At 42.1% G+C, this 15,314-nt stretch overlaps 1 protein-coding gene across 5 annotated transcripts in view; it reads left to right on the top strand.

Annotated features, from left to right (window-relative positions):
* Nucleotides 1-15,314, top strand: part of LOC127570505 (caspase-8-like) — a 54,125-nt gene that overhangs the window by 15,599 nt on the left and 23,212 nt on the right. For 4 of the 5 annotated variants that reach the window (XM_052016174.1, XM_052016153.1, XM_052016169.1 and 1 more), the window contains exons 4-7: nucleotides 182-323; nucleotides 4,902-5,059; nucleotides 8,733-8,796; nucleotides 12,461-12,523. In XM_052016174.1, coding sequence (XP_051872134.1) covers nucleotides 182-323; nucleotides 4,902-5,059; nucleotides 8,733-8,796; nucleotides 12,461-12,523 — 427 coding nt within the window. The remainder of the gene's footprint in view (nucleotides 1-181; nucleotides 324-4,901; nucleotides 5,060-8,732; nucleotides 8,797-12,460; nucleotides 12,524-15,314) is intronic. The other variant, XM_052016183.1, reaches the window with a different exon arrangement.

The raw sequence follows: 15,314 nt of genomic DNA, 5'->3' as shown, positions 1-15,314 counted from the left end.
TGCCATCTTCACTTGGTGAAATGGCTCATGATGCTTAGTCCCTGCACTGACACTCAAATGAAGTATTGGTGGGAACCTGATGTCTGTGAACCAATAACCTTCAGGATTGGACAGGCAAACATTGGATTTTTTTTTAAATCTCAGTTATTGGAAGCAGTGCTTGTGATTTGTCCTCTTTTAGAATTTGATGGATCTTTGCACTGAATTGGAAAAAAAAGAGAAAATTTCACCGAATAACCTAACGCATTTGCTGAGAATCTTGGGGGTAATTCAAAGAAGAGATCTAATAAAGAAAGTGGAAACTTATCAAAATGAGGCAAGAGGTAAGCCTGAAGTCTGAGGTGTATAGGTCTGGAAAAAGCATATTAGCTGATGTTTGCTCTTGCTTTGGATCATTGTTGAAAACAGGACCCAAGGACAGTGTGGGGGGAGAAAAAGCAATCAACTGTTCACTTCAAAGGTAACTAATGTAAATCCATTCCAAAAGTTGCCAAGCACCATGTACCTCTTGAGTTGTCATTCTACTCATTTGTAAAGTTTTGTGTCTCCCATGCATAATGAATCTGCCTGTCCTGTACTGGTGGTACAATTAATAGATTTTGCAAAGAGAAAGCAAAATTTCCACAACTCTAATCCTGGTCTTGGATAAAAAGGTAATTGTTAAAAGAGTCACTGAGTCATACAGCACAGAAGCAAGCCCTTCAGTCCACCAAAACCATGCTGAGCATCAAATACCCATTGAACTAATCCTATTTGCCAACTTACACTGAATCCCATGGACCTGGTTTATAGCTTTCTAAACTTTGGCAATTCAAGTGCTCATCTATACAGTATACTTCTAAAATGCTATGGAAGTCTCTGCCTCCACCACCCACTCAGGCAGTGAGTTCAAGATTCTAACCACCCTCTGGGTGAAGAAGTTCTTCCTCAGATCCCCTTTAAATATATTACCCCTTACCCTAAACCTATGCCCTCTGGTTTTACATCGCTCTGCAATGGGGAAAAGTTTCCTCTGATCTGCCCTACCTAGCTTGTCCTAGCTTTCCCTCTTACATGAAACACTCCATCCTGGGCAAAATTGGGAAAATCTACTTTGCATCTTCTCCAGTGCAAACACATCCTTCTTTTAGTGCAGTAACCAGAATGGGACATATTACTACAGGTGTGGCCTAACCAATGTTGTATAAAGTTTTATCATAACTTTCCTGTTCTTATATTCCATGCCGCGGCTAATGAAGGCAAGTATCCCATGTTCCTTATTCACCACCTTATCTCCCTGTTCAGGGATCCTTGGACTTGTACACTAAGGTCCGTATTTTCCTCAATACTCCCTAAGTCCCTACCATTCATTATATATGTCCCACCATTATAGTCCTCCCAAAGTGCATCACTTTGTACTATGATCAATATTATCCTGTAGCCCATGGCTATTCTCCTCACTATCAACAACACCACCAATTTTTTTGTCATCTGAAAATTTACTAATCACCCCTCCTACATTTGTATCCAAATTGTTCATGAACCTAACAAATCATAAGGGTTGCAGCATTGATTCCTGTCCACACCATTGGTCACAGGCTTCCAATCACAAAAATAAACCTCCACATCTGTCTCCAATTACTGAACCAACTTTGGGCACGATTTGCCAACTTGCCATGTATCCCATGGACTCTAACATTTCAGAACAGTTGCCCATGTGGGACCTTGTCTAAGGCCTCACTGAAGTCTATGTAGACTACATCAATTGCATTTCCCTCATCATTACTCCTGTTAGAAAAATTCAGTCAAATTGGTTCAATGGGATCTCCCCCAACAAAACCATGCTGTCTCCCTTTGATCAATCCTCTCTTCGATGATTCTCCCTTTAATCTTAAAATGCGTATTATTCACCTTTCTGAAACATCCAATACCACTTGATTAATGTTCTAGAATTTCACCGCCCCCCTCATAGATGTCTCCAATTACAATGTCCTTCGCCTTAGTGAATACAGATAAGAAGTATTTTTTTAAGACCTCATGTACCTCCTCTGGCTCCATGCACAGATGGCCTTAATATACTAATAAAACATATTGCCCTTAATATACTAATAAAGTGCTTTTGGATTTTCCTTAGTCTTATCCACCAGTGATATTTCATGCCCCCTCTTTGCCTTCCTAATTTTTTAAGCACCCATCCGCTACACTTTCTATACTCCTGAATGGCTTCCCCTGTTTTCAGTTCTCTCAACTTGTCATCTGCTTCCTTTTATTTCTTTATGCAGACCTCGACATGCCTTAACATCCTTGGTCTTTCTGTTTGCACCTCTCACCCTAACAGGAACACATTAGCCCTGAACTTTCACTTTTGAATGACTCCCACATGTCCTAAGGAGACCTACCTGCAAGTCCCCAGCTCCTGTCTGATGATATTGAGATTGGCATTCCCCCCAACCACCACCTCCCCCCTGGCTGCAACCACCCCCGCAGCCCATTGAGGGCCTTAATTTCCAGACCATCCTTATCCCTTTCCATAGCTACCTTGAAACTTACAGTTATGGTCACCATAGTAAAATACTTTCCACCTGACACTTCAACCACTTTCCTGGCTACATTCAGTTCTGCCCATTCTATAGTAGAACTACCTATGTACTGGCACAAAAAGCTCTCCTGAACACCTTTTAAAAATTTCAACCTCCCTATGCCTTCCACACTAAAGCAATACCAGTGAATACCGGGCAAGTTGAAATCTGCTACTACTAAAACGCTATTACTCTTACATCTGTTTGCAAGTTGTCTACATATGCTCCACTGTCTTCTACTATCAGGAGGCCCATAGTCTACCCTCAGCAAAATGATTGCCCAATTTTGTTCTTTAGCTCTACTGCATGATCTCATTTGAAGGGCTTTCTCGGATACCCTCCCTCATTTCTCTCATAATGGACTCTTTAATCAATATTGCAATGCCACCTCCTCTTTTAACCTCTCCCCCCGACCTGTCATACCTAGTCTGTACCCTGGAATATTGAGTTGCCAGCCCTTCCTTTCCTTAAATCATGTAATAGCAACAATAAAAGATTCATTTCACTGTGTGTTCCGATGTACATGACTAATAAAGATAAATTATCTTATATCAGTCCCATGTGCTTTCAAAATAAGTTCACCTGTCTTACTGGTCCATCTCCTTGCATTAAAATAAATGAAATTTACCCTTGCATTCCTTACATGTGCCTTAATGACGCCCTTGTCTGCTTTGCTCACTGAACTGACTTAATTTTCCTTCTGTATTTGATTGCACCTTCCCTAAACTGTACAACTACTTTGTGCACCAAACCGCTGCTAAATTTCATGATAGTCTTACAAGGATGTTGGACCCGTTCTGGTACAGCTGCAGCCTGTCTGACTTGAAAAAGTCTTTGTTCAACTATTAAAGCAAAATCACATTTTATTCCTTCCACGTCCATCAAAGCCTAGATGTCACTGAGACTCTGTTACCATCATCCTTCAATCCTCACATAACTCCATGGCTGAATTACTGCATCTTCAGTTCTTTGATAAGCTACTGAAAGTTTTGTTCTTTCTCTCATGCCAAAAAGACATTGTTTCTTTATGTCCCTCCCATCTAAGCAATAGCTCATCTTTTATATTTAATGCTCCCACCCTTAATATTCATATTTACCTTCTACATTATATTCACATTTCCTAATTATGTAGGAGACCATTCAGCCCATTGAGTCTGTGCCGACCCACAGAGAAACCTCATCCCCTGAACTCCACATAACTCATTCTCTCATACCCGCCCACAATGTCCTCCCAATTCTTCCACCAGCCACCTACATTTGGTGTAATGTACAGTTGCCATTTCATCTAACAACCAGCATGTGTTTGTAATGTGGGAAGAAGCCAGAGCACTTGGGAGAAATCCATGCAGTCACAGAGATAACATTCAAATTTCACATAGACAGCATCAGAGGTCAGGATTGAAACTGGGTGACTGGAGCTGTGAGGCAGCTGCACCAATTTCAGAACTACTGTGCCACCCTAATAAGCCTTTATCTTTATTGACTTAACTGGCCTCATTATTTCCTTTAACCTCAACAACCTCTCCATTTCTAAAGATGCCTCCTGTAAGTTTATGTTGCTTTTTTTTTGCAAAGTTTCTCTTCTGTTCAACAAATACTGACTGTCCATAAGGTAAAACTCTTTCAGTTTCTGTACTATGGGAAGGCTTTCTGGCAGGGATCCTCCTACTATGATGACCAATACCTTACAACCATTTTGTGTCTGTCGTTAAATCACTATTCATCAGACACTTTCACAAACTCATTCTTTCCCAGATCCTCAAGACTGTCATCTATCTTCTTGTCTTCCCAATCCCTTAAAGAAAAAAGTCTGTTAAGACTCTAAACTTGTTATTAACTTGCTTTAGCTTATGAGAGGTTGCCTCATCTTCTGTTCAAACTTTTCCAACTTGGTGGAGTGCTGTTATATGTTCTGTTCCATTGGTCTTGGTCCACAACCGTGGTCGCTCTGTAAAAGATGCCAAATCTGCATTGTAATGTGTGGAGATTTGATCAGGTACTAGCTGACTACATGAAGTCCGACCATGATGCTTGATTACATGGCATTCAATCATGTAATATTTGTCCACATGACGTCTGTGAATGATATGACACTTATCTTTGAAAATACTGGGACGCTAGCCGTTGAGAATTTTAGTTGTGGTTTAGCCTCACAGCCATTTTTCAACACAGATCAAGAAGGCCACCAATGAACAGGTTGACACCTAACTAGCAGAACAAAACTGTGATCCACGGCTTCAATTGACATAATGTGCACAATGTAGCCACCTTAATTTTGAACAAAAAAGGCAAGAGAAGAAATTAGAACATGCCATTGATGAAATTATTACATTTTACTTTAAGTTACACTTCCACTTCAAGAAAGCAGGAAGCAACAAGGATCTGAAATCTGCACCCAAGAGATGGACCAAAATATAAGATGTCCTGCTCAGGTTGATGCCAAGCAAGTTATTTCAGCAGGAACCAACGATCACCAAGAACCTCAGCAAGCATCATCCACTGTAAGAGTATGAGAATTCCTGTATCTATCCAACAGTACACTAAGTTTGGGTATTATCTTTTTCATTTACTACCCTTTTCTTCTGCTATATCAGCCAAACTATGAAGGGAGAAAACAATTTACGCTGGGCTGCAAATAATCTGATAAGGAAATAAACCCACAAGAGTTGGTTATGACCAGCAATGCTTTATGTGTTGCACCAGTCCCTTATGGATACAGCAGACCTCTGGTGGAGATCAGATATCACATCTGTAACCACCTTTCCATTTTGAATTGCACTGTTCAATTTGGTGGTGGCCACAAAAATATCCAGGAGAAACCCAATTTAGCTATTTACGACCAAATCAGTCTGCTTTCAATCATCGGCAAAGTGATCATCAACAGTGTTAGAAAGTGGCTCTTTTTATCAATACACAAAGTCTTCGTTATCAGCTGCTTATTATCTGTGAATCTGCATACTCACAGGGTTGAGTGAGTACGCAGATTCCCTGTGCTACTGAGTGTGTTGATAAGTATAGTGCATACCTCCAAAGCCCTCTCCTATGGTGTCTGGTGAATCCTATTTGATATGAAATGGATTGCATTTGATGCTTATGCTGGCAAGTAGTGTAATGTCAATAGCCAGTGTGCAGTCTGATAGCTGAAACATACAAACTTATATCCACTGTTGTGTGTCACTGCAGCAGTCTGTGACCCTATCTCTCCTAAATAATGAGGACTTAGTGTGTTCATTTTTGGGATCTGGACATGGCAAACAGGCCAGCATTTATTGCCCATGCCTAATTGCACTTGAGAATGTGCTGGTGAACTGCTTTCTTGAATGACTGCAGTCCCTCTAGTGAAGATGCTCCCACAGTGCCGTTGGGGAGGGAGTTCCAGGATTTAGACCCAGCGACGATGAAGGCACCAGCAGGATAGTTCCAAGTCAAGGTGGTGTGTGCTTGGAGGGGAATCTGCAGGTGGTGATGTTCCCATACCTCTGCTGCCTTTGTCTGTCATTGTGATAGAGGTCATGGGCCAGTAAGGTGGTGTCAGAAAGAGTGCATTTTGTAGACGGTACACACTGCAGCCACTTTGCAGTGGTGGAGGCGGGAATAAGTTTTGGGTGATTGATGGAGTGCCAATCACTGGCCATTCAGTAACATAATCAACCCCTGGTTCATCTTAACAAGGTTTTGACATGTGGCAGCCTAGCCTCACCCCAATCAAAGTTCTGGCCAGACAAAAGGTCTAGCACATGACGAGGTTTGAATGTGAGAGCTCCCATCACAACATTTGTACATTTCAGGATTACCTGATATACAACTGTGAAGAGAAAAAGGTTATTGAAAGCAATCTACAGTCTGAAATGGGAGAAGTTATAATCGGGAAAAAAGAAATGGGAGGACAATGAAACACATGTCCTGATGCAATGTTTTGAAAGGCCAACAATTCCATTCCCCTCCACTGATGCTGCTCAACCCACTGAGTTCCTCCAGCAGATTGTGTGTTGCTCCAGATTCCAGCATCTGCAGTCTCTTGTGTCTCCAATGAAACACATACTTTGGTTCTGTCTTCATAAAAAAGGACAAAATAACTTCCCAGATATATAAGGGAATCAAGATCTAATGAGATGGAGCAACTGAAGGAATTCTGCATTGGTAAATAAATAGCAATAGAGAAATAAATAGAGTTAAAGGCTGACAAATCTGAGGGCCTGATAATCTGCATCCAAAAATACTAAAGAAAGTGGCTCTGGAAATAGTGGATACATTGGTGGACATCTTCCAAAAATTTTTTTATATTCTGAAGCAGTTGCTACAGATTGGTGGGTGGCAAGTGTAAGCCCACTATTAAAAAGAGGTGGGAGAAGAAAAACAGAGGGCATTTGGTAAGGTCCCATAAAAGAAGTTAACACAAGACAAGATTTCTTTATTAGTCACATGTACGTCGAAACAGACAGTGAAATACATCTTTTGCGTAGAGTGTTCTGGGGGCAGCCCGCAAGTGTTGCCACGCTTCCGGCGCCAACATAGCATGCTCACAACTTCCTAATCCATATGTCTTTGAAATGTGGGAGGAAAACGGAGCATCCGGAGGAAACCCACGCAGAGACGGGGAGAATGTACAAACTCCTTACAGACAGCGGCCAGAATTGAACCCACGTCGCTGGCACTGTAATAGCGTTACGCTAACTGCTACACTACTGTGCCTTCCCTCTACCGTGCCTGCCCTAGTTAGTGCGTAAATCAAAGCCCATGGGATAAAGTAATACTTTGGCATAGATTGACAATGCTGGCAGGCAGGTCTTTCTCCGGATGGCAGACAGTGACTAGTGAGGTGCTGCAGGGATCAGTGCTTGGGCCGCAGCAGTATTGGTCTTCTTACCTGAGAAAGAATATACTTGCCATAAAGGGAATGCAGCAAAGGTTATCAGGTTGATTCCTGAAAGGGCAGTAATGTCACATGAGGAAAGATTTGGTCAACCACATTGGTTTTCACTAGAGTACAGAAGAATGAATCTCTTAAAATCTCTTGAAATTCTGACAGGATCAGACAGACTTGATGTAGGAGAATGTTCCCGATGGCTGGGAAGTCTAAAATCAGGGGTCACAGCATCAGGAATAGGGGTTTGCCATTTGGAAGTGAGATCAGGTGAAATGTCTTCATCCAGAGGAAGGTGACGCTATGGAATTCTGTACCACAGAAGGCAGTGGAGGCCAAGTCATTAAATATATTGAAGAAGGATACAGTATATTTATCAATCCTAAAGGAATCAAGGGATATGGGGATAAAAATAGGGTACTGAAGTGGATAATTAGCCATGGTCACACTGAAAGGTGGAGCAGGCCCAAATGTTTGAATGGCCTACTCCTGCTCCCATTTTCCATGTTTCTGAAAAATTAGTGAAGGACCATATTCAGGTCCAGAAATAATTATGATTATTACCTTGACCTCCCATGCATTTGGCTGCTAGGTTGCCTATTTCCATATACTTTACTCTCTTTTTACCTGTTCTTCATACCATTGATATCAAAACTGAAATACGTGCTACTTTAATAACTCATGTGTCTCTAGTAACTAGTTTATTTCAATACTGCTCAGTTATGTTTTGGTGTTCTGCACTATGAGCCCAACATACAAGGTTCTACAGTTAACAAAAACCCAAATAACCACATCTGCTGAAGAGAAACCTGTATTCAAATAAATCAGAGTGTAATTTGGATGGCTGGTCACCAAACCCTAGGAATGCATGTATTCTGAATTAAGCTGAGAGCTCAATCTCTAAATTTCTGTTAAAGTGAAGTGCTAGACAATTAATTCTTTGAAATGTGGATTACGAAGACAGGTTATCAATTAAATCAAATCAACAGAAGTTTCACTTTTTAAAAGGCTACAACAATAAATCAACACAACAGAGCAGAAGAAACTATATCAGATTATAGCATAAAGTTGCTCTCTCTGGTACCCACTGGTCACATAATGGAATATAAGTAGAAGTATCCTTGAAGAATAACTGGGAATGAGTACAGATGCATAAGAGAGACAATTACTTTCCAGTGATTCCAACACAGGAATGTTGCATCCATGATCAAATATTTACTATGTAGGCTCATTATGTGGACTGAGCCTTAGGAGAAAAACAGATAAATACAAAAACATATAGTGGACTTGTTCTTTCTTATATTTCATAGGTGGATGACCCAACAGCTGAAAATACTAACTTCGAGGGAGCAGCATGTTCATCTACAGAGCAAAGTGAGTGAAAATGCAAAGGGATTTCTTTTCCACATTGGTCATCTTTCCTCTCCTTATGCACTAACTTTTACAGAAGTGTAGATCAATTCAATTAAGCCCAAAAAGCAATTCATACCTGAAACTAGAATGTGAACCCTGGAGAGCAGCATTGTGCCTGAGCACTGAGCACCCCAGTTTGCACTTTCTGCAGAGCTCTGAAATTGTAATGAGGATGAGGGATGCTAGTTTTTTCTGGTGAAAATCATCGAGCTGAAATGTTAACTCTCTCTGTCTCAAAAGATGCTACCTGACTGCTAGTATTTCTGACATTTTCTGTTGTTATTTCAAATTTCCAGCATCCACAGTATTTTGTTTCTGTTTTCATTTTGAATTCACTACTTCTTCTCTTCCACAAATGTACACTTTGAAGAAGATGCAAGTCTGCTAGAGGGGATTTCTGTTTGATCCTTTCACCCTTTTTGCCGTCACTGGTTTCTGTTTCCCTCCATGTTTTTGATCAGGGATTGGCTGAAATTCACTTTCCCAGCTGTAGTGCTTCTCAGCAAATGCTTCCAGCTCAGAATTAAATTACGAGGTTTCCAACTTAAATCCCATCCTTCAGATTTTGGATCCATCCACGATTACAAAGAACAAGATATTCAACAATTCTCACCACATCCTGAGATCCACAGTTAATATAATGCACAAGCACACACTCTTGACATCTCGCTTTACAAAGCTGCCCTAATTCACAGATCCATTTGACCCATAACCATATCCAGTACTTAGATTGCCAATGGCCCCTCTTGATAGGGTATTTCCAAAAGGAATACTGGCCCTTCCATTGGTACCAGACAACAATTTTTACATAACGCCAAACAAGGTGGAACTGGGAATACTCAGGACAGCCACAGCTCCTTAAATGGAGAAGCCAGTGATGTCTTGGCCCAGTTACCCTTGCAGCATTGTGTGGTGACCAGGAGGAGGGGTGTGGAGGCTGCAGCTGAAGAAGCAAGGTGAGAACTTGACTCTCTCCATTGTCTGCTGGTTCCCACAGCCCACTTGATGCCCAGCCTCGTTCTTTGGGTCCATCTGTCATTGGAACCAGATCCACAGATCAAAGCCAATGCCAGGCCTTAGTGTACAAGCCGTGCCAATTTCACACTAAGGTCTGCAGAGCCTATCTCATATTGAACCTCAGTCCTTGGAATGCAATTGATGAAGAGCTTTAAAAGTTGGGATTCATGGCCACCTCATGTTGAACCTGTGCCCCACCCAGTGTTGGGCCCCGACCAGGGATTTATCTGAACCTGGCATCAGTGACCTGACTGGGCTGGTACCATAGGCTGACGATCCATTTGGGTCTGGTCTGGTCATCTGGGGCTGATATCACAGAGATGTCCACAGGCAGCTGTAGAACTAAACAACTAATGAGCACAAGTCGATCACCATAACACGTATACAATACGTGTTATGTACGGGATGATCACTGGTACTTTTTAACATTAATTTTTTTTGGATCTGGCTATCATTGGCAAAGCCAACATTTATTGCCCATCCCTGATTGCCCTTGAGAAGGTGGGGAAGGAATGACAGGATTCTGGCCTGGTGGTGGCGAAGGAACAGTGATAAGTTTCCAAGTCAGGGTGATACACAACTTGGTGGGGAATCTGCAGATAGTGGTGTTCCCATGCCACTGCTTGGTGCTGGAGGTTCCATTCTTGGCAAATGTTGCTGGAGCAACATGGGTATGTAACTGCAGTGCATTTTATAAATGCTATGCACTGCAACCACTGGGCACTGGTGGTGAAGGGAATAAATGTCTAGGGTGGTGGTTGGGGTGCCCATCAAGTGGGCTGCTTTGACCTGGATGGTGTTGATCTTCTTGAGGGATTTTGGCACAGCACTCATCCTTGCAATTGGAAAGTATTCCATCATGCTCCTGACGTGTGCCTTGGTGTTTGATGTAAGTAGGTGTTCCCCAAGATATTGATGGTGAGCTACATGACAAAGATGATGCCATTGAAAGTCATGAGTAGATGGTTACATTCTCCCTTGTTGGTGATGGCCATTGCCTGGTATTCATGTGGCGTGAATATTACTTGCCATTTACTTGCTCATGCCTGAATGTTGTCTGGGTCTTGCTGCATGGACCGCTTCACTTGCTAAGGAGATGCAAATAGAATTGAACTGTGCAAACAGCAAACATCCCCACTTCTAAGTTTATAGAATCATAGGCTCATCCAGCATAGATCAGGTCTTTTGGCCCAATGAATCTGCACCAACCATCAAGCACCAATCCTACAACAATCTACAACAATTCCCCACATTCCCATCAACTCTCCCAGATTCTACCACTTACCCATATTAGGGACAATTTATGGTGGGCAATTAACCTTCCAATCTGCATGTCTTTGGAATGTAGGAGGAAACCGGAGCTCCTGAAGGAAACCCACACACATACAGGACGAATATGCAAGCTCCACACAAATATACCCAAGGTCAGGATTGATGCCATGCTCAGGTGAGGTCAAATGCTGGCTTGATGTCAAGGGCAATCACTCTCCCCTCACCTCTGGAACTCAGCTCTTTGTGATGAAAGCTGTAATGTGATCCAGAGCCAAGTGGCAAAACCCCAAATTAGGCATAGGTGACGTGTGTCCTTCATTAACTGGGGCAGAGAACTTAAGAGCACTGACGTCATGGTAATCCCATCTAGTTTTGTATCATCTGTAAACTTGGAAATATGATAGTTGGTCCCTTTGAGCTACCAAGTTATTGATATAGATAGTGAACCTATGCACTGGTCCCTGTCAAATCCCACTAGTCACAGCCTGCTAACCTAAGAAAGACCCATTTATTCCTAGTCTTTCCTTTCCATCTGTTAACCAATTCTCGATCTATGCCGGTATAGTTACCTCAGTTCTATAGGCTGTAACCTAGTTCACCAACTTCATGTATGAGATTTTATCAAAAGCTTTCTGAAAATCAAAACGCACCACATCTCCTTATCTATTCTATTCATCGTATCCTTAAAGAAGTTAAAATAAATTAATGAAAACATGGCTTCCTTTTCATGGATTCATGTTTACACTACTCATCCTGTTATTCCTCTCCAGGGGCTTTGATATTACATCCTTCAATGTAGACTCCAGCATTTTCCCTACCATTAACAATAGGCTAACAGGTTGATAGTTCCCTCTTCTCTTTCTGTCTCCTTTCTTAAACAGAGGGGCCACATTTGCTGCCCTCCAATCCACAGGAACAATTCCCGAATCTATGGAATTTTAGAAGATAGTAAGCAGACCATTCATTATCTCCATCGCCGCCTCTTTCAAAACTCTGAGATTTATCAGCATTCAGTAGTTTACCATCTACAAAATGTAGATCTTGTAGTAGACCATCTGCATAGTCCATTACAGCAATTCAACAATGCTTCTTTTACCTCACCTCCCAAATCATGGCCACTTCTGTCTAAGATGACAAATGCTGCAGGCACCTGTTTATTTGAACCTCTCCAAGTCACACACCAGAATGAGTTGGAAATATAAAACCAGGTCAAACTGCAGAGGTTCAAGAAGGTAGCTCACTACATTTTCAAGAGCAATAAATTCTAGTCTTGCTAGTTACATTCAGATCTTGAGAATGAATTTTAAAAATACTTATTTTACTACTATTTTTTCAGAACCCAATAGCATTGAAAATCTGGTGAGCGGTACAAGAGCATTATGTATGGAACCTTCACAAGGTAATACCAAACAGAAATCTTGGTTTATTCAAGGTATTTTTGTGTTGTTTCTCCACCTCTTCTCTATATTCTCTGTTCAAATCTCACCAGGCTATAGAACAATGCTGGTGAGAAACTGATTTAAAAAAGCAAAAACTGCAGATGTTGGAAATCCAAAATAAAAACATAAAATGCTGGAAATATTCAACTAATCAAGCATCTTCTGTGGAAGGAGAAACAGAATTGACATTTCAGGACATTATAACTGGAAAACTGAGAAAGAAGGTTAGCTTTAAGTGAATTAGCTTTCTCACTTTCCCAGTTCTGATGAAGATTCTTTGACCTGAAACTTTAGCCCTTTTTACAGAGATGCTCCCTAAGTGTTGGTAGCATTTTCTGTTTTTATTTCAGAAACCAGTGTGACCTGCCCATAAGTTGATCACATATAGTTTTGAAGCAATTCGGTTTTGTGGATGGCTTTCTGATATGTAATTGGATTTGTTTCCCAATTTTAAAAGAAAGACTACATAGAAGGAATATGCTACAGCCAGCCAGTGTTGAGACAATTGATCTGCTTGTTTCACATGCTGTATGGGACTGAGATTGATTGTATACACATCAATTATCTATAACCAATTTCCATTCACTGCATTTCTCCGGAGAAATTATGCTGCCTTTACTTGGAGGAAGTTATTCAGCCATTCAGGCCCATGCCAGCTTCCAGCAAAATGGTCCCTTCCCATTTCCCTTCTTACTTCCCTGAAACCCTTCAGCTTATTCTCTCTCACAGTTGATAACTCCCCTTTTTGTTTTTTTCTTCTTCACATTTACGTACACTGGGGAAGATTTACAGTATCCAATTAATCTACCACCAAGTCTCTGGGATTTTGGGGGAAACCAGGGGAAACCCACGCAATCACAGGGAGAATGTGCAAACTCCGTACAGACAGCACCTGAGCTCAGGATTGGACTGGAATCCCTGGAGCTATGAGACAGCAGTGCCAACTGCTACCCATGTATTGGGAGAAGTTGCTTTAGTTTTCTCTGCTCTTTAAATACTCTGTTTTCTGAATAAATTGACTTTGCTGTACAGTGGTTGTGAGTCATACCTACCTCCACATCAGTGACTGATGCAATGTCATCAATAAATACAGTTTAAAAAAAAACAATTGCTGCGGAGTGGATCTACCAAAGTTTTGTGCCCTGCCTCATGACCAAAGGTTTAAGAAAAGTCAGCAGCAGTTCTATCTATTCCCACCTTGCTGCCAAGGAGACTCATTGGATCCAATGGTCTAACTGTAAATCATGTGTCTCAAATGCTTCTTTGTGCCAGTGAACATCAACTTCAGTTGCACTGTTGCAGCAGCTGGACACCAGACCCAATGTTGAATTCTCCCAAACACCAAGTACCATCCCGTAAATGAATAACAAAAAGTATGTTTTATGGTTTTGGTGAGGCATTCATTGATCATATGTAACTCTTCACTCCTCTAAAGAGCATGATAATATAGCTGTGAAGTTCAAAGGCCGCTGAACTGGTTTGTGACTTTAACTGCATAGGGCAATCAAAAAAGCAAAGAATGTTCAGAAGCTTGTGGTCAAATATCATTCAGACATTGAATGATTAGAAACTTTTATCCATAAAATGCATAAATCTAACAGGCGTACCTATGTGTTATTCATCCTTGATTATCCTTCAGAAGGTGGTGGTGAGTCATCCTCTTAGCCTGCTGTTGCCCATGTGGTGAAGGTGGTTGCATAATGCTATTAGCTAAACAGGTACAAAATATCTATTGGAGAAAAGCAGACGGTCAACATTTTGGGTCAGGACCGTTCTTCAGGACTGAAGATAGGAAAAGGAGAAGCCCAAAATATAGGAGAGAAAAGCAGAGAACTGATAGGTGGACAAAAGAGGGGAGGCAGGGTGGGCACAAGGTGGTGATAGGTAGATGCAGGTAAAAGATAGTGATAGGCAGGTGCGGGGGAGGAGGGGAGAGCAGATCCACCGGGGGATGGGTCAAAGGTAAGGAGAGAAAGGAAATAAAAGGTAGAAAAAAAGAGAGGCTAGGAAAGGGAAGAAGAGAAGAAGCATGTTGGGGGGGTTGTGGGGAAGGGGGGGTGTTATGGGGAAGGGGGATGAGGATTACTTAAAGTGGGAGAACTCAATATTCATGCCATTAGGCTGCAAGGTTCCAAGACGGAAAATGAGGTGCTGATCCTCCAGTTTGCGCTTGGAATTCTTCTGGCAGTGGAGGAGGCCGAGGACTGACATATCAGTGATAGTGTGGGAGGGGGAGTTGAAGTGACTGGCAACGGGGGGATGCAGATCACGGTTACGGGCAGAGCGCAGGTGTTCTGCGAAACAGTCACCCAGTCTGCATTTTGTCTCACCAATGTAGAGGAGGCCACACTTGGAGCACCGAATGCAATATGTCTCACCTGAAAGGACTGTTTGGGTCCCTGGATGGAGGTGATGGAGGTGGTGTAGGGGCAGGTGTTGCACCTATGGCGGGGTCAGTGGAGAGGGATGGGTGGGGGGAAGGAGTGAACTAGGGAGTTGCGGAGACAGTGGTCCCTGCAAAAGGCAGAAAGGGGTGGGGAGGGGAAGATATGCTTGGTAGTGGGGTCCCGTTGGAGATGGCAGAAGTGGCGGAGAATGATGTGTTGGATATGTAGGCTGGTGGGATGAAATGTGAGGACAAGGGGTCCCTATCCCTGTTGGATTTGGGAGGGGTGGGGGTGAGAGCGGAGGTGCAGGCAGGAAATGGCAGAGATACAGGTGCGAGTTCTCTCGACCACTGTCGGGAGGAAG

This window comes from Pristis pectinata, chromosome 1 (assembly GCF_009764475.1).
Source record: "Pristis pectinata isolate sPriPec2 chromosome 1, sPriPec2.1.pri, whole genome shotgun sequence".
Taxonomy (NCBI): Eukaryota; Metazoa; Chordata; class Chondrichthyes; order Rhinopristiformes; family Pristidae; genus Pristis; species Pristis pectinata.
The sequence above is the reverse complement of the archived record's forward strand: the minus strand, read 5'-3'. Positions and strand labels throughout refer to the sequence as shown.